General features: G+C 37.8%; 1 protein-coding gene across 6 annotated transcripts in view; it reads right to left on the bottom strand.

Annotated features, from left to right (window-relative positions):
* whrna (whirlin a) overlaps positions 1-25,432 on the bottom strand; it is a 146,279-nt gene that overhangs the window by 6,683 nt on the left and 114,164 nt on the right. For 2 of the 6 annotated variants that reach the window (XM_077542439.1, XM_077542443.1), the window contains exons 6-12: positions 19,310-19,522; positions 17,847-18,068; positions 17,562-17,594; positions 15,672-15,746; positions 12,817-13,393; positions 10,080-10,237; positions 7,096-7,218 (exon numbers count right to left, since the gene is read on the bottom strand). In XM_077542439.1, coding sequence (XP_077398565.1) covers positions 7,096-7,218; positions 10,080-10,237; positions 12,817-13,393; positions 15,672-15,746; positions 17,562-17,594; positions 17,847-18,068; positions 19,310-19,522 — 1,401 coding nt within the window. Of the gene's footprint in view, positions 1-7,095; positions 7,219-10,079; positions 10,238-12,816; positions 13,394-15,638; positions 15,747-17,561; positions 17,595-17,846; positions 18,069-19,309; positions 19,523-25,432 lie in introns of all 6 variants that reach the window. The other 4 variants (XM_077542442.1, XM_077542444.1, XM_077542440.1 and 1 more) reach the window with 3 other exon arrangements.

Genomic DNA, 25,432 nt, shown 5'->3' with positions numbered 1-25,432 from the left:
TATAACATGGAAGTAAGGTTAATAAAAAAAAATTGATTACACATTTTTCAGTTTTACTCAAACAAGGGTGATGCAAAAATGAGTACACTTCACAATTTTTTTTTTTTTATAAATTTAGTACTTTGTATGGCCTCCACAATTTTTAAGTCTTCTAGGCATTGAATGAACAAGCTGGCAACATTTTGTTGCATCAATCTTTTTCCATTCTTCAAGAATGGCCTCTCTTAGAGACTGGATGCTGGATGGAGAGTGATGCTCAACTTTTCTCTTTAGAATTCCCCGTAGGTGTTCAATTGGGTTCAGATCAGGAGACATACTTGGCCACTGAATCACTTCCCCCTGGTTCTTCTTCAGAAATCCGCAAAACGGTTTTAAGAAGGGGAAGGATGAGGGATCAGATATTTAGGAGATTGCAATATGCAACATCACCTCTGGGTGCCAGTAAACCCCCCCACAATGTGCATAGTAATTGAATCCTCCCAGCATGGTAGGTTTGAAGTGTAAACCTTGAGCAAGCCATATCTAACAACATAGCTATTGATAAAGCCCATGTTTGACTTGATAATGATTTGTGCCTGTCATATCTCACTCCCGCTTGACCTTATTACATGTCACTAGGATGGCTTCCACATCGAGACCGTTTTATCATCACAGTGCGGTTATTATCTCTTTATTTCGAGTCCGCACTTGCAACAATTACTCGATGCTCGTAGAGCAGTCGGTCATCGTGATGGGAAGTCAGCAGTGATAACGGGTGCTTCACAACCACTGATTTGGAAAGATAACGGCTGGCATGCAGTAAGCACCCTGTAGCCAGGGAGAAACAGAATGCACAAGCCAAAGGTGTGCTATATCAACTTGACTGCGTTATACAACAGGGACAGAATAATATAGTGTAGTGGCTGCGCTGTGATGCAATCATCTGTCCCTCGAATTGAACCGACGCCCCTCGGACAGCCGCCAGAAAGAAAATGAATGTTTCTCAAAAAACAGTTTATCATGCTGATGCTTGGCCCTGACTGGGGGAAGCAATGAGGTTGGGTGCCTTGCTCAAGGGCCTAATAACACCACGCTACCTTTCCCCAGGTGAGCGTTTTCAATGCTCACTTTTCCAAGTGTGACCTCAAGGCTGTTGTGTTATTAATGGCTTCAAATAACAATGGAGCACTACACTGTTATTGTTCAGGGATGTAACTGCGGCTGTGACATCGATAATGTTGGCTTGGAAGTTGGTAGTTAAATTGAAATGGAAAAGTCACTTTTCGGTATTCAAGACTGTAAAAGAGCACAGCTAAGCAAATGGACCAGTGTTTAAAAAAAACAGTACCTTATAATTTTAAAATTTTGTGCAAGTGAGTTTTTGGAGGAGCTGGAAAAATAATCCTAGGCCTGAATTATTTATATTTTTTTTATTTAGAATTTTTATTTCGAGCATAAAAAATCATAATAATAAAAAAGCCTTTAAAAGCCTTTAAAATGAAAATCAAAATTGTAAAGCTAAAACTTGTAAACGGCAAAAAAAAAAACAATAAGAAAGAATGACGCATACACACAATTTTAACTAAATCATATACAATTACAAAGCAATCAGAAGCAAAAATAGACCATTGACAAAAAAATAAAATAAAATATATATATATGGCACAATATTTAAACTAAAGAAAACAAAAATACAGGTATACCCAATTAAGCTGTATTGAAAAAGTGCAACTGCCCATATTACCAGACTTGTTTCCTAATCTGGCCCTTTTTTTGTGCACAATTCTAGCACAAAGGGCAGTCTCACTGTCCTTACGGCTGGATTTTTTTTCTTTTTGTATTTTCTTAGACTTTTGACAGGTAGAAGGGGGTATTTGTGCTAGTGTGGGAGGGAACGCAACCAACTCCCCACCAATCAAAGTTGCTCTCCTCATTCCCATTAAAATCAGGGCGATGGAAGTGCACACATTGCTGAAGCAGAAATTGACCCGCTGGAGTCCGTGCGTGAGATTGGCGAGCACAAAAGTGTGTTGATCCAAGTAAACTACAAGATTTAGACTTGTGGATGATGTAGTCAGCAGTGCATATGACATAGGCAATTGCAGACCGATTGTGTATCGGTGGTGTAAAATAATTTAATGATGACAATAAAATATTGTTTAACACTTTTTTCCAATGTTTCACAAGGATTGTCTCACACTGTTGTCATATTTATGAATGAAACACGATGACATGCACCACGCACATTCGTGGAGCGCCGAGTCGGTCTGCCTGCGCCTCGATCAAATCTACCAAAATCGTGTGAAAAGACCTGCACAACAAGTTAGACCTGTTTTTGTGAGTCTAAAATCTAATCTACCTTTTGTGACCAAATTGCTAGATCCCCCGGAACGCCCAATGACGTGTAGTGTGTCTACCAAATTCATAAACACGCTAAACTACACTCGCCCCGGCACAAAAATGACGATGCACCTGATTTTTCACCGTGCGTCACATGCCTGTCTGCAAAAATAGAGCCCATCGGCTCAAATACTACTTTTTCTGTACATTGCCAGATTTTGAACGTGGTGATTTACAATGCTTTTTAACCATCCGGTTGCAATCAGTCTCCCTTTTCATTTCAATCACCAGCTCACTAGGAAGAAGACTGAGGGACAGCATTGAAAGAGTTGTGCACTACTGCCTGTGACTGTGCTGATCTTTAAAGTGTATCTCTTTGGTGAGAAAATGGTCGTGCTGTAGTCAGTGAGTAAATGCAAGGCTTTGTTGTCAATAGCAAGAAGTTCCGCGCTGACCAAGGCACAGTTAATAGCTTTCTATAGCGGTGCCCAACATGTCATTTCCAACATTTACAATATGTATGAGTTAATTTTTTGATAAAAAGTTTAACTGACGTCAGAATGAAAAACAACATTCTGCTTGGAGTTTCCATCTGAGCCTTATTACAGATTGCTTTATGTCGTGGAATTTCAGCTCCTCCTTATTAACCACTTAAGATTTGTTTGACAGTTGTTACGGCTCTCTTCCATTTTCGTGCCAGGGCACTGGCCAGTGTTTTGTTGCTGTACTATTGTTTTGTAAATATATATAGATTTGATTAATTAATTAAGTTTTATACACTGACATTTTTTTTCTTTTTTTTAAAGAGAGAGCTCAGTATTGTTCATTCGGTAGTCTTACCGATTCGACATGTCATCATCATTGCTCTCTCTTTTTTTCTTCTTCTCTTTTTCTTATTTTATTTTATTTTTTTTTTCTTTTACAGGAGAGCTCAGTATTGTTCATTCGATTTGACATCATCATTGCTCTCCTTTTTTTTTTATTTTTTTTTTTAAAAATCCAACAAATCAATTAAAAAAAATTTAATAAATGTTTTTTTTTTTTAAATACATATACATATATATATATACACATATACACACACATATATATATATATATATATATATATATATATATATATATATATATATATATACCCTTTTCTTTTGTATGTGGGTGAGTATGTGTATGTGCGTGTGTGTGTGTGTGTGTGTGCGTGCGTGCGAGCGTGTGTGTATTCATCAGTTCACCTAAAGCCCATTAAAAAAAAAATCCCATACTAATAATATAATATAATAATAAATTGCCAGATGCAGAAACATCAATGTAAGTTATCACGATGTAGTGGCTCTCGCTAACAGACAGAATTAAGTATCCGGAATTAGGTTAAAAAATTCTATATACGTAGACCATGTTTCTATAAATTTTGATATTTGGTTTTTATTTGAGGCAGATATTTTTTCCATTAAAATGTGATTTATGAGGAGGTTAGACCATTGGCCGATATTCAGAGTTTGTTTATTTTTCCAGTTAACAAGAATTGTTTTTTTAGCGATAGTAAGGGCTACAAGTGTAGATTGAAATTCTTTATGTGGTAAGTCAGTTGTTGTTAGGTCACCTAGCAAACACAAGTTTGGAGATAAAGGTATCCTACAGTCCAAAATAGCGGAAAGTTTTTCTAAGACTTTAGTCCAGAAATACATAACCGGAGTACATAACCATAAAGCATGAACATAAGTGTCTGTAGTGTTTTGTAAGCATTGGAGACAAATGTCGGAGTCTGAGAGTCCCATTTTCTTCATCATATATTGAGTAATGTATGTTCTGTGAATAATTTTATATTGGATAAGTTGTAAATTTGTGTGTTTTGTCATTTTAAATGCGTTTTCACAAACTTGAATCCAAAAGTCAGGTTCCGGTGCTATAGACAAGTCTGTCTCCCATTTCGAGATGGGTAAAGACATTTTATCAGTATATGAAAGTAACTTATATATTTTTGAAAGTTTTTTTGTTGTTGTCGGAGAAAGCTTGTTAATATCTTTAGCTAAAACAGGCGGTTGGAGCGTACCCCGAAGTGTTGGAATTTTTTTCTTTATCATATTTTTAACTTGTAGATAATGTAAAAAATTTCCGTTTTCTATATTGTATTTTTGGAGCAAGGATGTATATGATATAAACATATTATCTGAGAAGAGATGGTGGAGATGTGTAATTCCTTTCTGCTCCCACACAGCTAAATGAAACGGTTGGTTGTTAAGTTGAAAGTCGGGGTTATGCCATAGGGGAGAAAGTCCACAGGGCTCCACTTGGGCTTTTGTCAATTCTAGTGCCTTCCACCAGGCAGTCACGGTGGCGGAAATCATTGGGTTTTTAAAACAATTATGGCGCTTAATTGATGTTGTAATAAAGAGTAAATCTCGAAGTCTGAGGTTATTACAATCCTTCTGTTCTAGTTCCAACCAACAGTTAGTGTCTCTGTTGGGTTGTGCCCATAGAACGATATATTGTAGCTGGTTAGCTATATAGTAGTACATAAAATTTGGTGCCTCTAGACCACCTTTGGATTTGCTTTTCTGAAGAGTAGATAGACTAATCTTTGCTTTTTTTTTATTCCAGTAAAATTTTGTTACGGCTGAGTCCAACAACTGGAACCATTTAGCCGTAGGTTTAAATGGAATCATTGAGAAAAAATTGTTTATTTTCGGTAAAACTTTCATTTTAATGGTGGCTATTCGTCCTATTAGAGAAATAGGAAGATTATTCCAGCGCTCCAAGTCACTATAAATGTTATCCAGAAGTGGAGAAAAGTTTAAATGAAAAAAAATCAGTTAATTTAGGTGAGATTTTTATGCCTAAGTATTTTAAATTACCTATAGGAAATGAGTAGTGTGGGTCCTGGCTTGCAGGGTTCCATGAATTTTCTGTTCTCTTTTTCTTATTTTTGTATGTGCGTGAGTATGTGCATGTGCGGGTGTGTGTGTGCATATGTGCGTGCGTGTGAGTGTGTACTCATTAATTCACCTAAAATCTATTATAAATCCCATACCGTTCACCTAAACCGAATACTTCAGAATCCAGCTAAAGTCGTGAGGTTGTCAGGAGACCCGAGGAAGGATCAAAGAAAAGAAAGGAAAGTAAAATCCAGTACCGACCAGACATCACCTACTACCCACCGGGTTGCCAACCAGAATCTTTCCCCAACCCCAGAAACATCTAAATTCCAACACATTAGGGAGACCTCAAGAGACCAAAGGAAAGATTGAAAAAAGGATAAAAAATAATCTATAGAATTTACCCAATAGATGTAGGGTAACACTTTGCAGACACTTTAATTGGGCAAATATAAATATACAGTGTGGTTAAATATCACATTAATTCAATTATTATGAAATATTTAAATATGTTGGGCAGAGTTTACCTAACATTTCTGAATACGTTCTACAACCAACTGCTAATCATAATTGGGTAAAATACACTCACAATTTCTTAGTACTACTCAGAATGACTATGTTGGACGTAACGTGAATGACAAAAAAATCATCACATTAATAAATAAAGGAGAATTCAATTATTTCGTCATGAACAAACTGGTTAAAAGTGTCTTCATGAGTGAAAAATCCTACATAGGTGCATTAAATACGTGAATAAATAAAAAATATTTACTAAAATTGTTAGTACATAAGTACATAATTTTAAAGTATTTCACATACGTGCGCATTTTAAAGCGCTTCCGTACATAACGTATCACCATCATTCCTTTGACCTTATGTCATAGGAAGAAGCTTGCTTCCTATCATTGCTATAAATGCCGTACATGGCTGAGAAGTCATTGTTTGTGAGACCAATTACTGTCATGGTGTCATAAAATAAAATGTCAAACATATGAAAAATACAAGCAGGAACAAATCTAAAGTAACAAGTAAAAAGCAGCGTTTACAATTGTGAATAAGTAAGAGTCATAGTACTTTTTAGACATGGTTTGTGCCATCAATTGCAGTGTACAAAATGGAGATCACTCTGATTGGCTGTTTAGCTAGAAAATGCAAATCATTCCTTCTCTGGGCGGAAGACTTCCGCTTACCGATGACGTCACGTTACGGTATGCGCATATTGCGGTGCACACCAGGGGCAGTTGGGTGTATTTTACTACATTTTTTGCTGTATGTTTTCTCCAGTCTTTATCAGTAACAATTTTTACCGTTACATAATAGATAGTGTAAGTTAAATTTACCATTGTATTTGATAATTCCTTTGCTGCCTAGTAATCAGGTAAATTTTAGATGATTTTAGATCGTTTATTTTCTATTTTTTTTTTATAGTGTACCACTTCTGCTGTTTTTAGAGTTGCAGATGCTCAGGAGTCTTTACCAATTAACTTTTAGCAATGGGTGGGGGAAACTTTATAGCCTGGCCATCAGTAAGTTGCAAAGTACAAACAGCAATTCTCAATCATATTTATTTTGATTTAGAACTAAAATGCTGTTCGAACTATTCTTCCATGCATTTTCTACACTGCCTGTCCTCATTGAGGTTGCCAAAACTGGAGAATATGCAAGCTGACTTTGGGCGAGAGGTGGGGTGCAACAACAACAATGCCTCTGGTAGGATCTCAGTGTGATTCCATACACCGGCCTGAAGGGCAATAAATGCCACCTTGAATGTGGCAGGCGGGTGGGTGGCATCATGAACACAGCTGACAACGTGTACAGTAATATTCATTAAAATGTGTGTTGACTAGCACCCTGTGCTAATAACAGGTGTTATTTGAGGTAGTAGCGGCATAACTGTAACTCACCTGTATGGTGACAATTCGTGGCAATGGCTGTCGAGTGTTGGCTCCTCCTTCAATTGCGATGCCCAAAGTACTTGCACTCTTTGCCACCCTCACTAATGTGGAGGTGGGCTCCAACAGTCCTGGCTACATTCAGGCAGAGGGAATAGTAATTAGAAATTTGCAGTAGATGATGTTGCACATGTTTTCATGTCTCTGGGAGGTTTGCATTTTCTAAAGTTGACAAATGTGACTGACTGACATGTGTGTTGTTTTGTTGCTGCTAATTCACTTGAACAATAGAAGAACTTCACACCTACAAGTTAATCATTTATATATAATTATTTTGTAATATTTAATTGAAACCATATCAACAGTGTAACCTCCAAATTTTGGTCCTTTGTTAGTCTTACTTGGAGATGAACCATTATGACTTTAAAAAATGCTGCTATCAACATATGGATCATCATTACGCGACACATTAGCAAATCTTGGAAAGTTTTGGAACTCAACGTAGGCAAGAAGAAAACCCTTCAATACCATAATAAAAGTAACTGAGATTTGTTGTTCAAGTTTTCCTGACAAAAATATAAGAAATACTTTTGTTTTTGCTCCCATTTTTCATGAACTCAAAAATTGAAGGCTTTGCAAAAACGACAAACTCTCTCAAGTATTGGTCACATATCTGTGTGCATTTTTTGCTAGTGAGCATTTTCCCCTTTGCAGATAATCCATCCAACCTCTTGTGTGACTAATCAAGATGCTGATTAGAAAGCATAATTAATGCAGAGTTGTGCCTTAGGCTGCACACAATGAAAAGGCCACTGTAAAATGTTTAGTTTTATCACACAGCACCATGCAGCAGAGGTTGTTTTGAATGAGTGTACAATCTGTATACAGGACCAGTCCACTGTATGTATTTATTTACTTCTTCTTCATTTTTTTTTTTACCAAAATGGGACACTCACTGAACCCCTGGCATTCATTAAGCATTTTGGTGGGGGGTGCTCTGGATCGGCGTATACGACAACATGCAACTTCACACAATCATAGAAAAGGAAGTTGAGCCTCATTCCACAAGCACCAATCAACAACCTGATCAACTCTATGTGAAGGTGATGTGTGAGGAAAATGTTTGTCGCACCAGATACTGAACAGTTTTATGGCCACCATAGACCCACAAATACAGTAAAAATGTAAATTTTTAGCGTGGCCTTTAATTTGGGCAGCATAGGCACACCGGTGCAATAATCATGCTGTCTAATCAGCATCTTGATGTGCCACACCTGTGTGTCTCTCTGCAACGGTGTGAAGAATCAGCAAGCTTCTCTCTTCTCTTGTATGATAAAAGGGTAAGTAATTATATTTCAGTTTAGTTAATGTGTTTAGTTTAATATACAGTACATCTATTGACAATTCCTATCTTATGTCACAAGTCCAAATGGCAGTCTTTTGCTGCATTCAAGAAAAGTTTGAAGACAGATTTATCCCACTCAGGAGTGTCCCATTCCGCATTCATTGCGTTTGAGGCAAATATAAACAAGGATGGCTGATTCCGGTAAATTCTTTGTTGTTCCGGTTAACACAGTCATTCCAAATCACACTGTGTCCAGTGAACATATGTCTTGTATTTGCATTTGCCTCAAATGCTTTGAAGTCGGATCTGACAATTCGAGTGGGATAAATTTGATTTCCTACTTTCATCGAACGCATCATTTATTCTTGGTGAAAGGACGCTCTACGCTATTTGAAAAGTATTGGCCTTTGTCAGGATTATTTTTTATTTGAAATTGTGACTACATTAACAATATGCCCGGTTTGTATGCAATTCACAGGAAAAAAGCAATATGCCGTGGAAATGAAGCGTTGCATTGTGGAAACATAAGACATGCCCAGATGTTCGGAATTGTCAATTTTACTTGTGTGCCAGTTACTGTATGAAAGTTCAACTGGACAGTAAATAAAGGGTTGTGTAGCAATCAGTGTAAATATTGTTTTAAAACTCAAAAGTGGACAGAATGAACTGAGATTCTCTTTGGAGGTTCCACTGTTAACAAACTGCTCAAACACAGGAACTAGTTCTGCTATGCAAAAATGTATGGTAAACCACAAAATGGCTCATAAGCAATATAAGAAGCCTCATGTCAAAAAGATAGCCCGCCCCCCCCCCCCCCACACACACTCTTCTCTTTATTGTCATTTTGAAATAGCCTCCTAATAGAGTACGCCACTTCCTAATAACTATCCCATCATCACCAACAAAGCTTCACCATTTCTGACCTTACATAAGTAATCACTTTTTACGACACTACAATGGTGAATGAAATAATAGATGGAACTTTTGAGTGAATACATAAAATTAATGTGAAATTAAAAAAACTAAATACAAAAGCAAAGTAAACAATGAGCAAAAACAGAGGGAGGATGTTCCACATGGACTTGTACGTCTGCATTTATGAGAACCAACAGTGACAAATTATTCCCTTAGTAATTCTCTGTATCTAATTGGAACATTAAACCTTAAACAGCCTCACAAACCACTCATGAAAAGTTTACATTTGAGTCTGGAGGAGGCTAAATTACTTGATTACTATGCAGAAGTTGTCGCACTAGACAAATCGATTAATTGAATGAAGCAGATTTAGCTTTTGAAGTTACATGATGTGTGTATAAATATTGGCGCTCATTTTCATGGCCTCTTCACAACGGTGGACTGTGAGCAACAAAAGCCCTTTGCTTGTTCTTAAAATAGCACCGTGTGAGAGCTACAGAAGCCCAGAGCTTCCGTCTATTACGCTACATGCACATCAATGAGGCGAGGGTGGCACAAGATCCTCGGTCAAACATAACAGGGCTGTTATTTTTAGGCTCAAACTTCGTTTCGAATCCGCTCAATTGGTCCTCACAAAGGCAGCAGACAGTTCTTGTATCAAATTATGCATTCCCCTCAACTATTAATAACCATTGATTCATGTCGGGCCCACAGTTGTTTGGAAGTACACCCTCACCGGTTTGGTGGGGTTGTCCCCCCCGCCCCCCTGGCTTTCTTGAGGGTGTCGTGTGCATGAGGAATGGGAGCTGCTGATGTGTCCTGACTCAGCTATGTCCACACCGCTGTCCTCACTGAGAGTCTGGCCACTGTCTGACAGCTGAGACAGGGCGCCACCTGAGGGGGGAGGCAGGCACACGTGATATCAGCACTTTCATTCGCTCGGGACTCAATCGCTGCGTTTGTCTTCCACCGCAATGCTTTAAAAAACACTTTTTTTTTTTGCATAATACAATTTAGTTTCATTTTTTTTTTTTTTATATTTCTATTCTATTGCCGTTCTTCATGGCATGGGTTACTATGCTACTTCTTGTTTCATGGAAGGAGGTAAAAAGAAGGTAAAAAAAAAATAATGTAAGTAACTTTATCCAGTGAAGAGTAATCTCAGAATTTTAACTTTAAAGTGAGAATTCTGACTTTAATCTCAGATTTCTCACTTTAATCTAAGAATTCTCATTTTAAAGTGAGAATTCTCATTTTGATCTCAGAATTCTGATTAAAGTAAGAATTCTCATTTTGATCTCAGAATTCTCACTTTAAAGTGAGAATTCTCATTTTGATCTCAGAATTCTCACTTTAAAGTGAAAATTCAGACTTTGTAATTCATAGCTATGAATTGTGGGGAGAAGTCAGAATTCTGAGAATAAAGTTTTAAGCCGCAATATAAGCAAACCGTGAAGTAGCGAGGGAACACTGTACACAGTTTTCAGATAACATAATAAGGAAATATTTGTGACTGTGCAGTATGTGGGCAAATGATACATTTATGTAGTTCCAAGCAAAACACTCTCATCTCCCTCGCGCTGTCAACAACATCTGTTTGCTTTGAGGCTGATGAACACACAACCAGCCACAATGTAATGATGACTTGCACATCATAATGATAGCCAATACTAAAGCTGTATCAAAATACTGTATGCTTTTACTAAGATAATAATGCTCACTTTTGATTATCAGAGAATGGAGAGAGTCCTAATAATTTTGACTTTCTAATGTGACTAAATGAGGAAAGCAAATTATTACACAGCTTTCATTATAATACAGTGCAGTTCCACACTACTGCAAATTACAACCACATGACCCTAATGTTAAAGGAGCACATTTCAGACAACGTGTCAATCACAACTGAATATTATCATCTTTATGAAGGCAGAATGTGCAACTCTTGTGTTGAATATGTTGTGCAGGTTGCCATTATGTTAGGACTGGATGGTGTTGGCCAACTGCTTGGACAACTGCAAACTATGAATCGCCCTGGGCAATGCTTCTCTCTCTCTCTCTTGTTTTTTTTCGTGATTGATGCTCTGATTAATTCAATTGTAATGAGGTAAGCAAGCAAGTTGACAGATGTGTGCAATTTGATTGGAGCGATGTTCGGATCTTGAATACGATTATCCCTTGCCCACCAGCTGCAAATTAAATGCACTGTTGTGGTGCTGATGTGAATTCGATAAAAATACATTTAAAAAAGGCCATTGTTTCTCTCTCTAATCTAAAAACTATCTTCAAAATCTTCCTGCCTTCCATTAGAGATATTTTATTTGCGTGCGAAAAGGTGCGCACCAGGCAGACTTATGTAATTACTTAAGTAATTTGGTGCTCTTCACTAGCAATTAGGGGGCGAGAAGAGTTGCATTTCCAAATCTGCATTTTTGAACAACTCTTAATTTAGAAACGCCAACATATTTAAATGTTGCAGAATCATCTTGAGGAGAGTTTCATTAGACCGCTTAGTGATGGATGCAAAGATTGTCTTTTTTTTTTTTTAAACAAACAAACATATTTATCTATTTAGCAATAACCATAGTATGCGACACTTAGGAATTAACCTTATTAGACCCGAGTTGTGTATCATGCTGTGAGCTCATATCTTTTGAACATTTTATCTTTCATAGAAATAATATTTGATCACTTCAGTGGACTTTATTTTAGCCAGTAACAAAGTAGATTTGGATTCAAGTTCATCTTTTTGTGCTGATTATTTACTGGCAGCTTTGTCAACCCTGTCACTTGTTTGTGGTCATTTCTAATTAGAGCTGACAAACGATTACATTTTTATATCTATATATAATATATAATCTTTTTTAATCACAATTAATCAATTCATTAAAAAGGCTTTTTAATCCCCAAAATTTTGCCCGCCAAATTTGAAGAGCACCTGTTGTGTGTTTATTCTTTCGACATTTAATGTTATGAGGACGTCCTCAACATTTTTTGATCCACTGCATCTCTCATCCTCCTCTTTTTCTAATCAGTTAATTACTTGCATTATTTAAAATGGGGGGGGGGGGGGGTACCCCAATATTTTGACATGAACAAATATTCTGAATGTAATACACAAACTTTTATTAAATGCTTTACTTTAATGCATGTAGTTTTATTTTTTGTGATTAATTAATTAGTTAACGCTTTAACTTTGACAGCACTATTTCTATTATGTGTTGTATACCCAAATAATATGTTGACTTGAAGAGAAGAATTAATTTTGACCATGAATTTAAAATAAATAAATAAGGAAGTCCAAGTGTGCTTTGTCAGGGCTTGGCTTCCATGTAATTCAAACACTGCCACTGCAATGTTCCTAATTTATTTACAGAATTGTATTGCTCCTTTTGTATAGAATTTAGTTAATTTGACACATTGTAAATTCAAAACTTGCATAATGTCCAGTAATTACTACGCCCTACTTTTCTCACCTCTAGCTTGGGGCAGCGGCCGCACCTCATTGACGTCGGGCTCTGCGTTGGGCCTGTGAACCTCCACTGTAACAAACTGTTGCTTAGAGCCTGGAGACGAGGCTTTGGACATTGTAGCTGGCTTAAGGGGAAGAGAAGAAGGAGGGGGAGGAGGTGCGGGCAACGGGGGTGGAGGTGGCGGCGGAGGGGATGCGTCAGCCAGTTTGGCACGCCCGCTTGGGGATTGGACGCGTGGAAAAGGGCCAATCTGTTGGGCAACCAGGGATAAATGAGTGGCTATTTTCGGTTCTCTCTTGGAAGGTGCCAAGAGTTCTTTCTTTTGGGTGGCCGCATAGTCCCGGGAAGGCAACATAGGAGGATCTTGTTTGTGATGTAGGGAAGGTGATGAAGGGGTGCGAGCTGGCTTTTTGTTGTGGTTAGGGCGGGTGGAGGCTGTGAAGTGCAAGCCCGAGTGTGTGGATTCAAACGAGGGGCATTTGACGAGCTGGTCTCTTCTACTCTTGCGCCTCTGCACCCCTGATGGGGGTGGAGGCTTGAAGGAGGGGGGAGAGTCGGCTGTGGTGGACTGTACGTCATCCTGAAGTGAGAGGATATTTGGGATCATGATAGATTAGCCATTTGGAAAGGACATGCTGCATCTTAGCAAACAACAATGGGTCGTTCCTTGCCAAATCACCCCCCAAAAAACCTGAACATTTTAACCAAGCAGATTTTGATTTGAATGAAAATTGGTGTACTTGTTGGTAGTGATGGCACAACACTAAATCTCACATTTTAGATCAATCGGTGCAGGGGCTTGGGAGCTACGGCCTGCCGAATTTCGATATTTTAGGCAAAAAGGGCCATGGATGCCTTCCTTTGAACCCTTGTATCTTAGGAAATACTGGGTCAATCTTCACAAAACGGATATTGTTGGAAAGGGAATTTGACAAAAAAAATCACTTCGAAGATTGGTGCATATTTGCGTAACCCTTTGACGATTGTTTTAGCTGACCTTGAAAATGACCTTGTCGATCAGGTGACCTTAACACAATTTTTCATGAAATGTGATCTCTAACGTTATTTAGAGCATAAAAGTTACATTTTTTACTTCAGCAGCAATAAGGAGTCAAATTAATCATACCCTCAACCTTTCAATGAATATTCAACTTTCAATAAATATTAAATCAGTATGCCTCTTCTAAATGATGGCAGATTTTGAATTCCCTTTCCAACCAGGGTTATTATAGTTTTGGAATTTTCGTTTTAGTTAGTTTTTATTTCATTTTTGAATTTAGTTATTTAAATTTAGTTAGTTTTAATTAGTTTTCAGGACGGTTCAGTTAGTTTTGATTAATTTTAGTTATTCAAAAAATGCTTAGTTTTAGTTTCAATATTAGTTTTCGTAAAAAAAAAAAAAAGTGTATTGTGTGCAATATTAAATTAATTATAATTAATAAACACCATGGTAAAATGATTAAAGTAACACATTTCTTACCTAGCATTGCATTTCGGCTGAGTGAAATGAAAAAGCAGGCGAGTAGAGCCATTGAGCCAAAAGTCGAGCAAAACTGTCACCTAGGAACAATGTCATCTGAAAGTGCTTTTCTATTGGCTGCTGCTAGATGATGTCACTTCTGTGTGACACACTTTCAAACGTCCTTATTACGGTTAATATCGAAATAATACTTACAATCCCACTTAAAACCCCTGGGCATTATTTGACCATTTTTTGGCTTTCTGTTCGTTCTGACCAAGCCATTTCAAAATAAAATAACGCCCAGGGGTTAAAATCAACTCAGTCTCATGTATTAAATTAATTACCAAAGACTAAAACAAAGGACATTTTCGCTATAATTCTAGTTTTAGTTAGTTTTGTAAACGTAAAATGTAGTTTCAGTTAGTTTTCATTTTTAAAGAGCATTTTTGTTTTGATTTTATTTAGTTGACGAAGATGGTTTTTGAATGTTAGTTTTATTTATTTTGTGAAAATAATCTTGTTTCCAACAATAGCTCTTTTGTAAAGATAGACCGAGCAGTTCCTGAGATACAAGAGTTCAAATGGAAGGTGGCCATGCTGAAAATTTTTTGCCGAAAATGTCAAAATTTGTCAAATTTTGCTCCCAAATCCCTGCTCCGATTGACCTAAAATTTGAGATGAAGTGTTGTGCCATCACTATCAACAAGTACACCAAGTTTCATAAATATCAAAATCTGCTTGGTTCAACCCACCGTGTGATTTGGCATATAATGACCATTGACTGTATTTGTAAAAGTGCCAGTCTTGATGAGAGGAATATTTAACTTCCACCTAATGTATCAATAAAAATGACTTGACTTGACTATTCCAGTGTTCACAACAAGTTGAAAATGTTGGTACAGTATCTGACACTTTGTATTCTATACTTAAGTGGAATGAACAACAATGAGACACAAATGGCTACTAATGCATGAAGTGAGAAACAAAGTATAAAATAAATATTAAGAAAATAAAAAAAGTATGATTTGAGAAGTAGGCAGCTGAAAATAATGGGTGCCTAAAAGCTTTTTTCTTGACTTTTTTTTTTTTATCCCCCTGCTGAGAAAAGTAGGCAGAGGAGTGGAATATTGTGATTGGCCTTTGCTCACCATTTGCTATTCAACAAATAAAATCATCTTTAACCTTGCTGTTGTGCAAAAGCTCGTTCCACTCAAACAAAACAAACTTTACAAAGCCTGCCGGTCAGATTTCTCCACTAGCCTCATCCATTTCTACCATTACTTTCACTTCCATTTTCACAATGCTGTCTTCAACCCCTCTTTCCCTTCTCCCTTGTACCATGCTCATGTTTATCGGGCCAAACCTGTGTTTGTGTGTGCCAGACTTCAGGGCTCACCAGAGAGATGTCAGCTAGCAGTGTGTTCAGACTGTCCATGGGATCCTGCTGATTAGAATCCACCACGCTGTCGTTCTGAAAGATGCAGGAGACAAATAGATGAGGGGAAAGAGGAAATGCAGACGTGAATCAGAAAAGGGTCAAATGTGTAAAGAGGGAACAGCCTGTGAGCAGATGTTACAAAGGTGTGCATTTATCCCAAAACAAATGGAAAATTGGATTTTCCAAGAAGTCTTGTGAAGGTTGATTAAAAGGCATGCTTACATTTACGCACACAAAGTTCCCATGTGAAGAAGACATTTGCAGATTCTCCAATGAAATTTAAAGACAAGCTTAGTTCAAACAAATGCTGCCCTTCATTTAACTCTGCCACCAAACCAAAACAGAAGCCCCATCAATTCTGCTTAATGACTCGTCGTTGCAACGATGGGAGCACTTAAACGCAATTCCATTTCCAAGATGGGGTGATCCGAAAAGGACCATAGCTTTTGAAGATGCAGTTTGTATGCTACTTTAAAATAACATAATATACATTTTCAGGACATTCTTCCTGGTGTCAAAATGATTATTAGCACTTCCCTTCACCTGCTGTCCTAAAGTGGTCCCAGGTTAAAAAAATAATTAAAACAGACACGCAACGTGAATTCATAACAATTCTGTCTTTTGTTATTAACCTTCACTTCCATAGTGACCATTCGCTAGTGTTTTCCAACAGTATGCTATGTACACTGGATGCAGATATGGATGGTTTTCACTCAACCCCTTCAGTAGGTTTTGTATAATTTGTTTCTGGTGTGGCTTAATAACTTCATTGGTAGAGGTCAAAAAGTATATCAGCTTCCTTCACAGAGCTGGCTGCTTAAATAGAATACAACAGATACAATACACCCCCCCCCCAACAATATCTTGTGTAACGTCCGCGCCCTCAGCTTTAAATTAAACAACTTTACAAATTTATGGATATTCCCTAAAAGTAATTTATTATATTATATCCCCACATATTGAATCATTGTGATCTTCATCATGCTTAAAACGCGACGTCATGCCTATGATACACAATCTGGTCATTGCAAAAGGAAATTAAGAGGTTGAATCCTGATTCTGGACCTCATTTTTGTTGTAGGACTATAGTAGTATTTTCATGTGTTACTTTGTTGACAATTTCCCACTTGGTTTTATAGTATTTGCTACAGTTGGTAGTCTGTTTTCTTTCTATAGTGTCCTCCCATCAATTTTCTTTACTTATCTTTACTGTGAGCACACGCTGCCAGGTACTTGATCTTCACCATCAGTGACTTTATTCTTGAAGAGCCAATCTCTTACATTTGTCAAATTAAAATCCCAAAACACCATAAAACATTTTCAAAATGCTCTTTTGGTTAAGCTGGTTGAGTGGCTGCAAGTTTTATAAGAAAAAGCAACCCAGAGAGACCCAAGCACAGTAGAAAAAAAAAAATCACTGGAAAACCAAAAACAACAGTTCATTATTTTGTGATCAAAATTGTATTAGATTAAATTTGAAAAAATGACAAGCAGAAAATAAACCAACATAATTGGTTTACAATACAAGAACATATTATCCTGTCCTATTTGAGGACAGCATTAGGAATCAAGAGAGGCAGTCCTTGGAGATAAAATGCACACAATTGCGACATTCAAAATCCTTTTACTGGAGCAAAATGGAAGAAAATTGTCAATTTGATGTTCAATTGAACTCCGCATTTGTCTGGGAGGAAATATAATGAACAAAGAGAGCCTGTTTTGATTTTTTTTTTTCCCCTCATGGTATCTCGTACACATCTGCCCACAGGGAATTGAACAAGCCAATATTGCGCCATGTATCCAGCATGTGTGGGTTGGTGCTTCACCACTTCCAAAAGTTACTCCTACCTCCATCATATCTATCAGCCAGAGCAGCCTTTCCTACCAGGGGGAGTGGGAGATTACAAGGTTATAGTAGTGGAGGAAAAACATGTCATTTCAAATACTGATTTCATATTTGCCATTTTAAAAGCAAAGTAGTGAGACTTGGCATTTCCAAATGCCTTCACCATAAAGAGATCTTTCATAAAACAAATACGTCCCCACGCACACCCTGAATAGACTACAACTCGTCATGTGCTTTACTCCGAGTCATATCATTATTTGGTTGTTCTAGTCAGCAGTACCACTTACCCGGGCGGAGCTGAGAGTGGTGTTAGTCATGAAGCTGGCCGAAGACGAGGTCAGAGTGTCGGGGTACGACACCATGGATAGAGTGTCCGACTGGAGTGCGGGAGCTCCTGCTGTGCCCTGTCTTGCCTTGAGAGCCTGAATTTCACGCCGTAACACCAGCCCGTCGAAACGCTCCAGGTCCTGTGGGGTGACCAGGCCGCGCACTTCGGACAGGAGAGAGAACTGTGGGAAGATCAAATGGGTGGAGGTCAATCTACAATTAAGTCATTTGATGGAAACATCACATGCCACTTAATTTAACACTTGCTAATCACATGTATGTATAATGGGGACTTTCTGGTGAAATTCCAGGAAGAATCTAAAATGCATTATAAACTTTGCCAGGGAACTTATTATGACCTTCTTTAACCTTTTGAATGCACGGCAAACTGTTCAACATTTCAGTATTTTTTCTTATACTTTGCTGCAGCCTGCTGGCCGTTTTTGTAATAACTACCATTGCTTTAAGCTTTCTCTTCAGTTCAGAGGCTGCATCAAAGCCTTCTGTATGCTCTAGCATAAAAAAAAACATAAACAAACAAATAAATACGTTTTTGGGACCATGGTAAGATTTAAAATAGAATGTATTCATACGTTTTTGACAGTAAATGAGTTAAAGACTGTTTAATTTTTTAACTGACTAATATTCAACTGTTTAACTTTTTTTTTGCCTGTACAACAATTTTATGTTAGCAACAGTTTGCCTTCGAATGGAATACTGAGAACAGTATAAGTGTAATTGTTATATGGGGAATATACAATATGCATAATGAAACATGCACATTCCACATAGGAAGGCCTGAGCCAAGATTTGAAGCTGGGAATCGAATGTGAGTCAAGCATACTAACCGCTAGTTCACCCTGCTGCTCACGAATCTGGTAGTAACACTGACTCATATTTCATTTTTCAATTTACAGTCATATCAGCTCCTAGCATTATTACGGTCTTGCACTCATTTCATTGTTCGGAATCAGTAATAAAAGAAATGTAAACAGTGATTATGATATTAATAATTTAATTTCTTAATCCTTGGTTAATGTTGACAGTGAGCCATTGCGCTTCCAATCTGAAGACAAGTGCAGAGGCAGAGATGGAGTTTAATAAATTAATTCTTCCGACATGTTTTAGCGTTTGAAAAAACACTGCACATTTTTTAAAAGTGGGAGGCGTGCAGTTCTAAATATAGTATAAGGTCTTGCAAAAAGCTTTCAGAACCTTACTTGGGGAAACGGTAACCAAGATGCCTTTGTTTTCGTGCATATATGTATATTACTGGCAAAAAAAATTGTGGAAGGACAAACAGAATAAAATTAAGCATCAACAAATAACCCTGCAGAGATCTCCAGAGATTTATATAAAGAAAGACAAACAAACAACAAACATGTTTTTTTTATCCTAATACCTTTAGCTCCTTGTCTCTCACCTTTGCGTGTGTGTTGAGCAGCTCGAAAAGCGCCATGACCAGCTGCTCCACGCCAATGTGTCCATCCCGGTACTCTTCCAAGTAGTAGCCCATAGTTTGCCGCTCCGACTCAGTCAGAAGGTGACGCGCTTGCTCTTCTAGTATAGCTCTGGACTGGTTCACCAGGCTCGACAAAGTCACCTGTGATCCGGCCACACCCTTGTAAAAACCAGACTGAAAAGATACAAAAGTATTACATTAAATACAACAAAGATAATATTAATTTTGTGTTATGTACAGTGGTTGAGTTGGACAAAAACTAAGGACTTACTTATTCTTCTGGACAAAATGAGGGAAGCAATGAGAGTAAGACCAACAAAGTTCAAAGTGTTTGGGACATGGTGTTCCAAAATTTCAATATATTGTATTAAACAATACACATGCCACAATGAACGATTCCTCGAATGAGTACATATTAACCGAGTTGTTCATGATTTTTAAAAATTGTGCGCCGAATATCTTGCCAGTGGTGCAAACCGGATACGGCATCATCAACCCATATTATATTGTTTACCTTCTGGCTATGTGCATGTGTTTTTCTCTTCCTTATTCTTCTCATTTTTAAAGTATTTTGTCTTATGCCGTCTCATTGGGTTGCCGGTTTTTGTTCGAACGGGAGAATGGCGTAAGCCTGTTTCGGTTCCCCAGAGATGCTTTTTTATGCAAAAAAGACGGTGACATGGAAAGGCACGTGCTACAGATCTAAAGCTATTCAGAAAAGAGAAACAAACAGGTAACTAAATGCGCACGCACGCAAGCACGCGCACGCACGCAAGCACGCACACACACACACACGTCGATGGGGTTTCATTCCATCCAATTCCAGTAACAAACAATATGCTATGACACTGTTGGCGGAATAAAATGCTTGGTTGCTGTAGATTACACTCGATCTCCTCATAACTCCTCCCCTTCCTTCTCTTCCGCCTTCTTATATGAATAGTTGTTATTGGGGTTAGCATTAAGACGTTAGCCGAAAGGACTCGTCCGCTAGCTTTGCTGCTAATGAATGCGCGGTGACTCATTACGTCACGGAACAGTGAAGAGGGTTAGCATCAAGACGTTAGCCAAAATGACTCGTCTACTACCCGCTAGCTTCGCTGCGAATGAACGAGCAGGGACGCATTACGTCACCCGAGCACCGGGTCAGCGTTCGGCGATTTAACAAAGTAACAAAATACAGACAATCCATAACACTTGGTAGCTCAGAAGATGGTAAAGAGCACTCACTTGTGTTACTACATTTCAATTTAAGCAAGCTTTCAGTATAACACAATCGGACTCTGTAATATGTCTACAAGATCGATCAAATTACAAGGCATGTTTTGCGTGAGTTTTCTGCATTAAACACTACTACTGTACTGTATATCTCCTTGGCTTTTGTAGACTGTGAGACAGTTTCAATTAAAAAACAGAAACACCTTTGTATTTGTAGGTATACTCTGCTTTTAGGATGACTCACAGCAAAAGAGACAACTATGAGGAGGAAAACATCTATGGGTTAAAAAAATGATGGGGATGTGGAGTGAAGATAATGGATTGAAGTGGGATGAGGAATAAGAATAAAAGAAGGACACAGAAGGGGATGTGAGGGATAGGGTTGTAAGGCAGGGCCAGCAAAGAAGGGGATGTCAAATGATGAATGAATGATGACAGAAGATGGCAGGTAGTTGCTTAACCGAAGTTGATGCTTTTAAAAGGGATGGTGTTGGTTGAAGGAAAAAGAAGACAAAAGTCTAAAACCACATGGACTCAGAGGTGAAGGTGGAGCGGGACGAGGGCGACTTCAATTGGAAACAAAGGCAGGGAACTGATTAGAGCGGACAGAAAAAGTGCAAGACCATAAATTACTTCCACTTAAAATGAAAAAGTCATCAGTCGTCTTTTCCCATACGTATAAATTAACATGCCACCACCTGCTGTCCTAACATTATCCACTGCCATCATGTGGTGCCAAAACTAAAGCAGGACAGAATGAGTGTTGTTCAGACATGTAGGCTTTTCCCCCCACTCCAGCTTCCGCAGCTATCCTTGCTGTGCCAACTAGATGCCTGTCAATCACTAGGGCGATATTTTGTCACTCGGGAAACAGATGAGCAGACAGAATTCATTGTTGCATCTGCCTCATCTGCTCTAATTTCATAGTGTGAATGTTTAATGTGTTGACACCCAACATTGAACATTATTAATCTGTCCATTTCACAAAGTTTGTTCCTAAGCATTTGGAATCAGCTGTTGTTTCTCCCATTTTTTAAAAGTGGTGTTCCTCATCCCATGGAAAATTATAGACCCATCAGTATATTGCCTACAGTGTCTAAGATTGCAGAAACACTGGTAGCAAAACAAATAGTTAACCATTTAAACACCACACTCTATGTTCTCCATCCCATGCAGTTTGGCTTTAGAGCTAATTATTCTACAGAGACTGCCACCTGTTTCCTCATTGACAGCATCAGAGCTCTGCTTGATCGAGGTGGGGTGGTGGTGCTGTGTTCTTCGATCTCAAAAAGGCCTTTGACACCGTCAATCATAAAATCTTGTCGTTAAAATGATATGCCAAATGCAATCAAGTGGATTGAGTCTTATCTCTCTGGCCAGTCCCAACATGTCAGAGTCCAGTCATGTAGATCAGCAGCCCTTAATCTCTCCACGGGTCTTTCCCAAGGCTCAGTTTTAGGGCCCTTGCTGTTCTCACTTTATATAAATGACCTTCCATTTGTCTGTGCTGATGTAGCCATTCAAATGTATGCTGATGACACTGTTGTTTATGTTCATGGCAATAATATCTCTCAGATGGCTCAGAAGCTCTCCGATTTCATGGTTCATATCACACCTTGGTTGAAATACTCCTGCTTGCGGTTAAATACATCTAAAACTGTGGCAATGTTTTTCACAAGTCCAGCAACAATGCTAATTATGAGTCTGATGTTTTTGTTTTAGGGGAAAGGCTCCAAATCGTTCCCAATTACAATTATCTAGGGGGTCATAATTGATTCACAGTTAACATTTAAAGCACATGTAAAAAGGGTCTGTAATCGTGTCCATTTTAATCTCAATAATTTTAGACATGTTCGCCATCAGCTGTCGACACAGGCAGCTAAAATGTACATGCATGGTCCTTTCACATATCACCTACTGTTTCCCCATTTGGTCTCAAGCTAATGTTACATCCTTGAAACCTTTACAATTACTTTACAGGCAAACTGAAAAAAATCTTGATAAGAAACCTAATAGTTCACATCATTGTCCAATATTACAAAAATATAATTTACTCACCTGGGAAAACATGGTCAAATATTCATATCTATGGCTTATCTATAAAATCATTCATGGTCTATCATCCCCTCTTCTCCGCCATTTTATTAACATCCGAACAACTGACCATAGGAGAACCAGAGGTGCAGCAAGGGGAGACTGTATTGTTCCCTTTAGGAAAAGTGCTTTTGGTAGAACTGCTTCCTCTGTCCGAGCTGCTACCGAGTGGAATCTCACATTACATCAGAAATCTAGACACATTTATGACATTTATGATCTGTCTCGCTACTGCAGATGAAAAATAGCCTTTTGGCTAATTCTGGCATATTTACTGAAATGTTTTTTATATGTACTGTTCCTAATACAAATAAATCAATAAATCAATTATTGACCTCTAAGTGCCACAGGTTTGGGCCAAAGCACTTTTTATTTCATTTGACAAGGCTATGGCACAACTTGAAGCTCCTTACTTAACTGCAACATAGTTTCTTGGTAGCAAGAGGCCACAAGATGGCACCAAATATTTTTTTATTTTTTACACATGGGTTTGGCCAAAGCACAAAAACAGCAAATGCAGCCTAAAAACGGATTGGTCAAATTAATTTAAAAAAAAAGGTTAAATTTGACCAATATAGCTGGTAGTAATGTGTCCGACAGATCCTTTGGTTAAAACAACCACTCTAGAATGGTAGGTGTTTTCAACCAATACTGTTTGTATTGGTGATTTGGCCAACCGGGAATCCCGCGGGTCATGCGATCACTGAAAAAAAGTACCACTAAGTGGGGTGAAATGTGTTCTCCGCATTTGACCCATCCCGTGAGAGAGCAGTGAGCAGCCATGCTTGGGAATCATTTGGGGATCTAGCGCTCAATTCTAACCTACAATGCTGAATTTCAAGCAGGGTGGCAAATGAGTCCCATTTTTAGTTGTTGGTATGACCTGGCAGGGGATTGAACCCACAATCTCCTAGTCTCAGGGCAGACACTCTACCACTAGCCACTGAGCTGGTCACACCATTTCCATTTTTGAAAACTATATTTATCTAATATATTTTAATCAGTTATAATAATTAATAAATACATTTAAATACAGTAAATTTATACAATAAATATATTTCCAAGTGATCTAGCTAGATTTACTTTCTATTGTAACCAATTTCATTGTTTGTTTAGCTAACCAATAAAATTGGAATGGTAACCACCCGGAATGGCCAATGTCTGACCAATCTATTGGTTAATCAAGCCAATATGAACTTAACCTACTAGATTGGTAGGTTTTTTTTTTTCAATTAATTTTTAGTGTCGATCAATTTTTCAGTGAATAATAAAGATAGGTTGAAAAAACGTGTACAGGTGAATTCATGAATGGGAAACTATAAATATATGGGAGAACACTGTAATGCAGCATACTGAGAGGTTAACGTAATAATATGACCCGCTCATGAAGGTCTACGGAAAAAGGAAGTGTAGTGTTAGCGTACAACACAATTGGGAAGGGAAGCTGAAAAAACAAGAGGCAGCTTCGAGTGCAGCCCAGACTCCAGCTCAGACTCCAAGAAAACAGGAAAAAAAAAATTGTGTGCACATACTCGCACGCGCATCATGCACAAGCTTGACTCAGAGGCTACAGCTGCGAGTAAAAAAATAAAATAAAAAATAGACAAACTGAACAAAGCATTTTTAAATTGATACTGCTCTAATATGTAAACATTGTAGGAATAGTGGGCGCCAATAGCAAGGCATTTGTACTTGCATTAGGCCACCCTCTTGTGGCCATTTTATGATCAGGAACTAGAAATTAGAAGAATAGACATTCGTCATTAATTTCAAGCATTTTTAAGGAAACATGCTATATTGGGATATATAGGTCTTTCTTTAAAGTTATCTGTCATTGTTTTCCAGTTGGAAATTTTATGCATCAAAAGTACTAGTAGTATTGGTACTTGGTATCGGTATCAATGACTACTATCAGTTGAGTACTTGTACTGGTATCAGTCTGAAAAAAGTGGTATGGGAACACGTTGGGAAACCTCATATCACATAATTTCAGCAAAAAAATTAAATGGCTTAAGGATGGATGCAGTGACAATGAATCCATAATGCGGCCTATGGTTTACATTTATTTATTTATTTTCATTTATTTGCTTATTTTTGAAAATGGGACAGAACATATTAATGGACATTTATAAATGTAAATATGTATGGTATTATAGCCATTTGACTAATTTGAATCCCTTGTCCCATAGGCTGTTTCCAAAGTGAGAAGGATAGGAGAGACTAAAAGCAGTAAAGAAGAGTAAATGCATAATAAATTAAAAAAACAAAAAAAACTATTGCCATCACCATAAAGTGCTTAATTGCATTACATTGGTATAACAAAACAGAGATGGTCACACACTATAGAGGATTACAGACAAACTTTTTTGCTGTTGGAATACAATACAATGACCATTCCTCAGGGTTGGAGAGCTTTCCTGCATGCGACAAGATGAAATGCAGTGTCATAGACAGAAAGGCAATAATACATTAGTTGATGCCATGGCAACACAGAAAATCTATCGCAAAAATGAAGCATGATGCTCCATTGATCTGCTGTCAACATCCATTTACAAACACCATGAGAGGCACATACTGTATGCATGGTTTCTGGTGATTGCTATCACTTCCTGTAATGTCTTAGTATTTCAGTCCTAAAGTTTATTTCTCATTTATGGTATTTTAGCTTGAAACTGCAAACCTTAGGATTCACACGCAATTTCGGAAACAGTATGAAATTCAGTCTTTTTCTTTTTCATGCATCATTTATTGAATTAACTCCTGAATATGAAA

This window comes from Vanacampus margaritifer, chromosome 14 (assembly GCF_051991255.1).
Source record: "Vanacampus margaritifer isolate UIUO_Vmar chromosome 14, RoL_Vmar_1.0, whole genome shotgun sequence".
Classification (NCBI taxonomy): domain Eukaryota; kingdom Metazoa; phylum Chordata; class Actinopteri; order Syngnathiformes; family Syngnathidae; genus Vanacampus; species Vanacampus margaritifer.
This window is presented reverse-complemented; position numbering and strand designations above follow the sequence as displayed.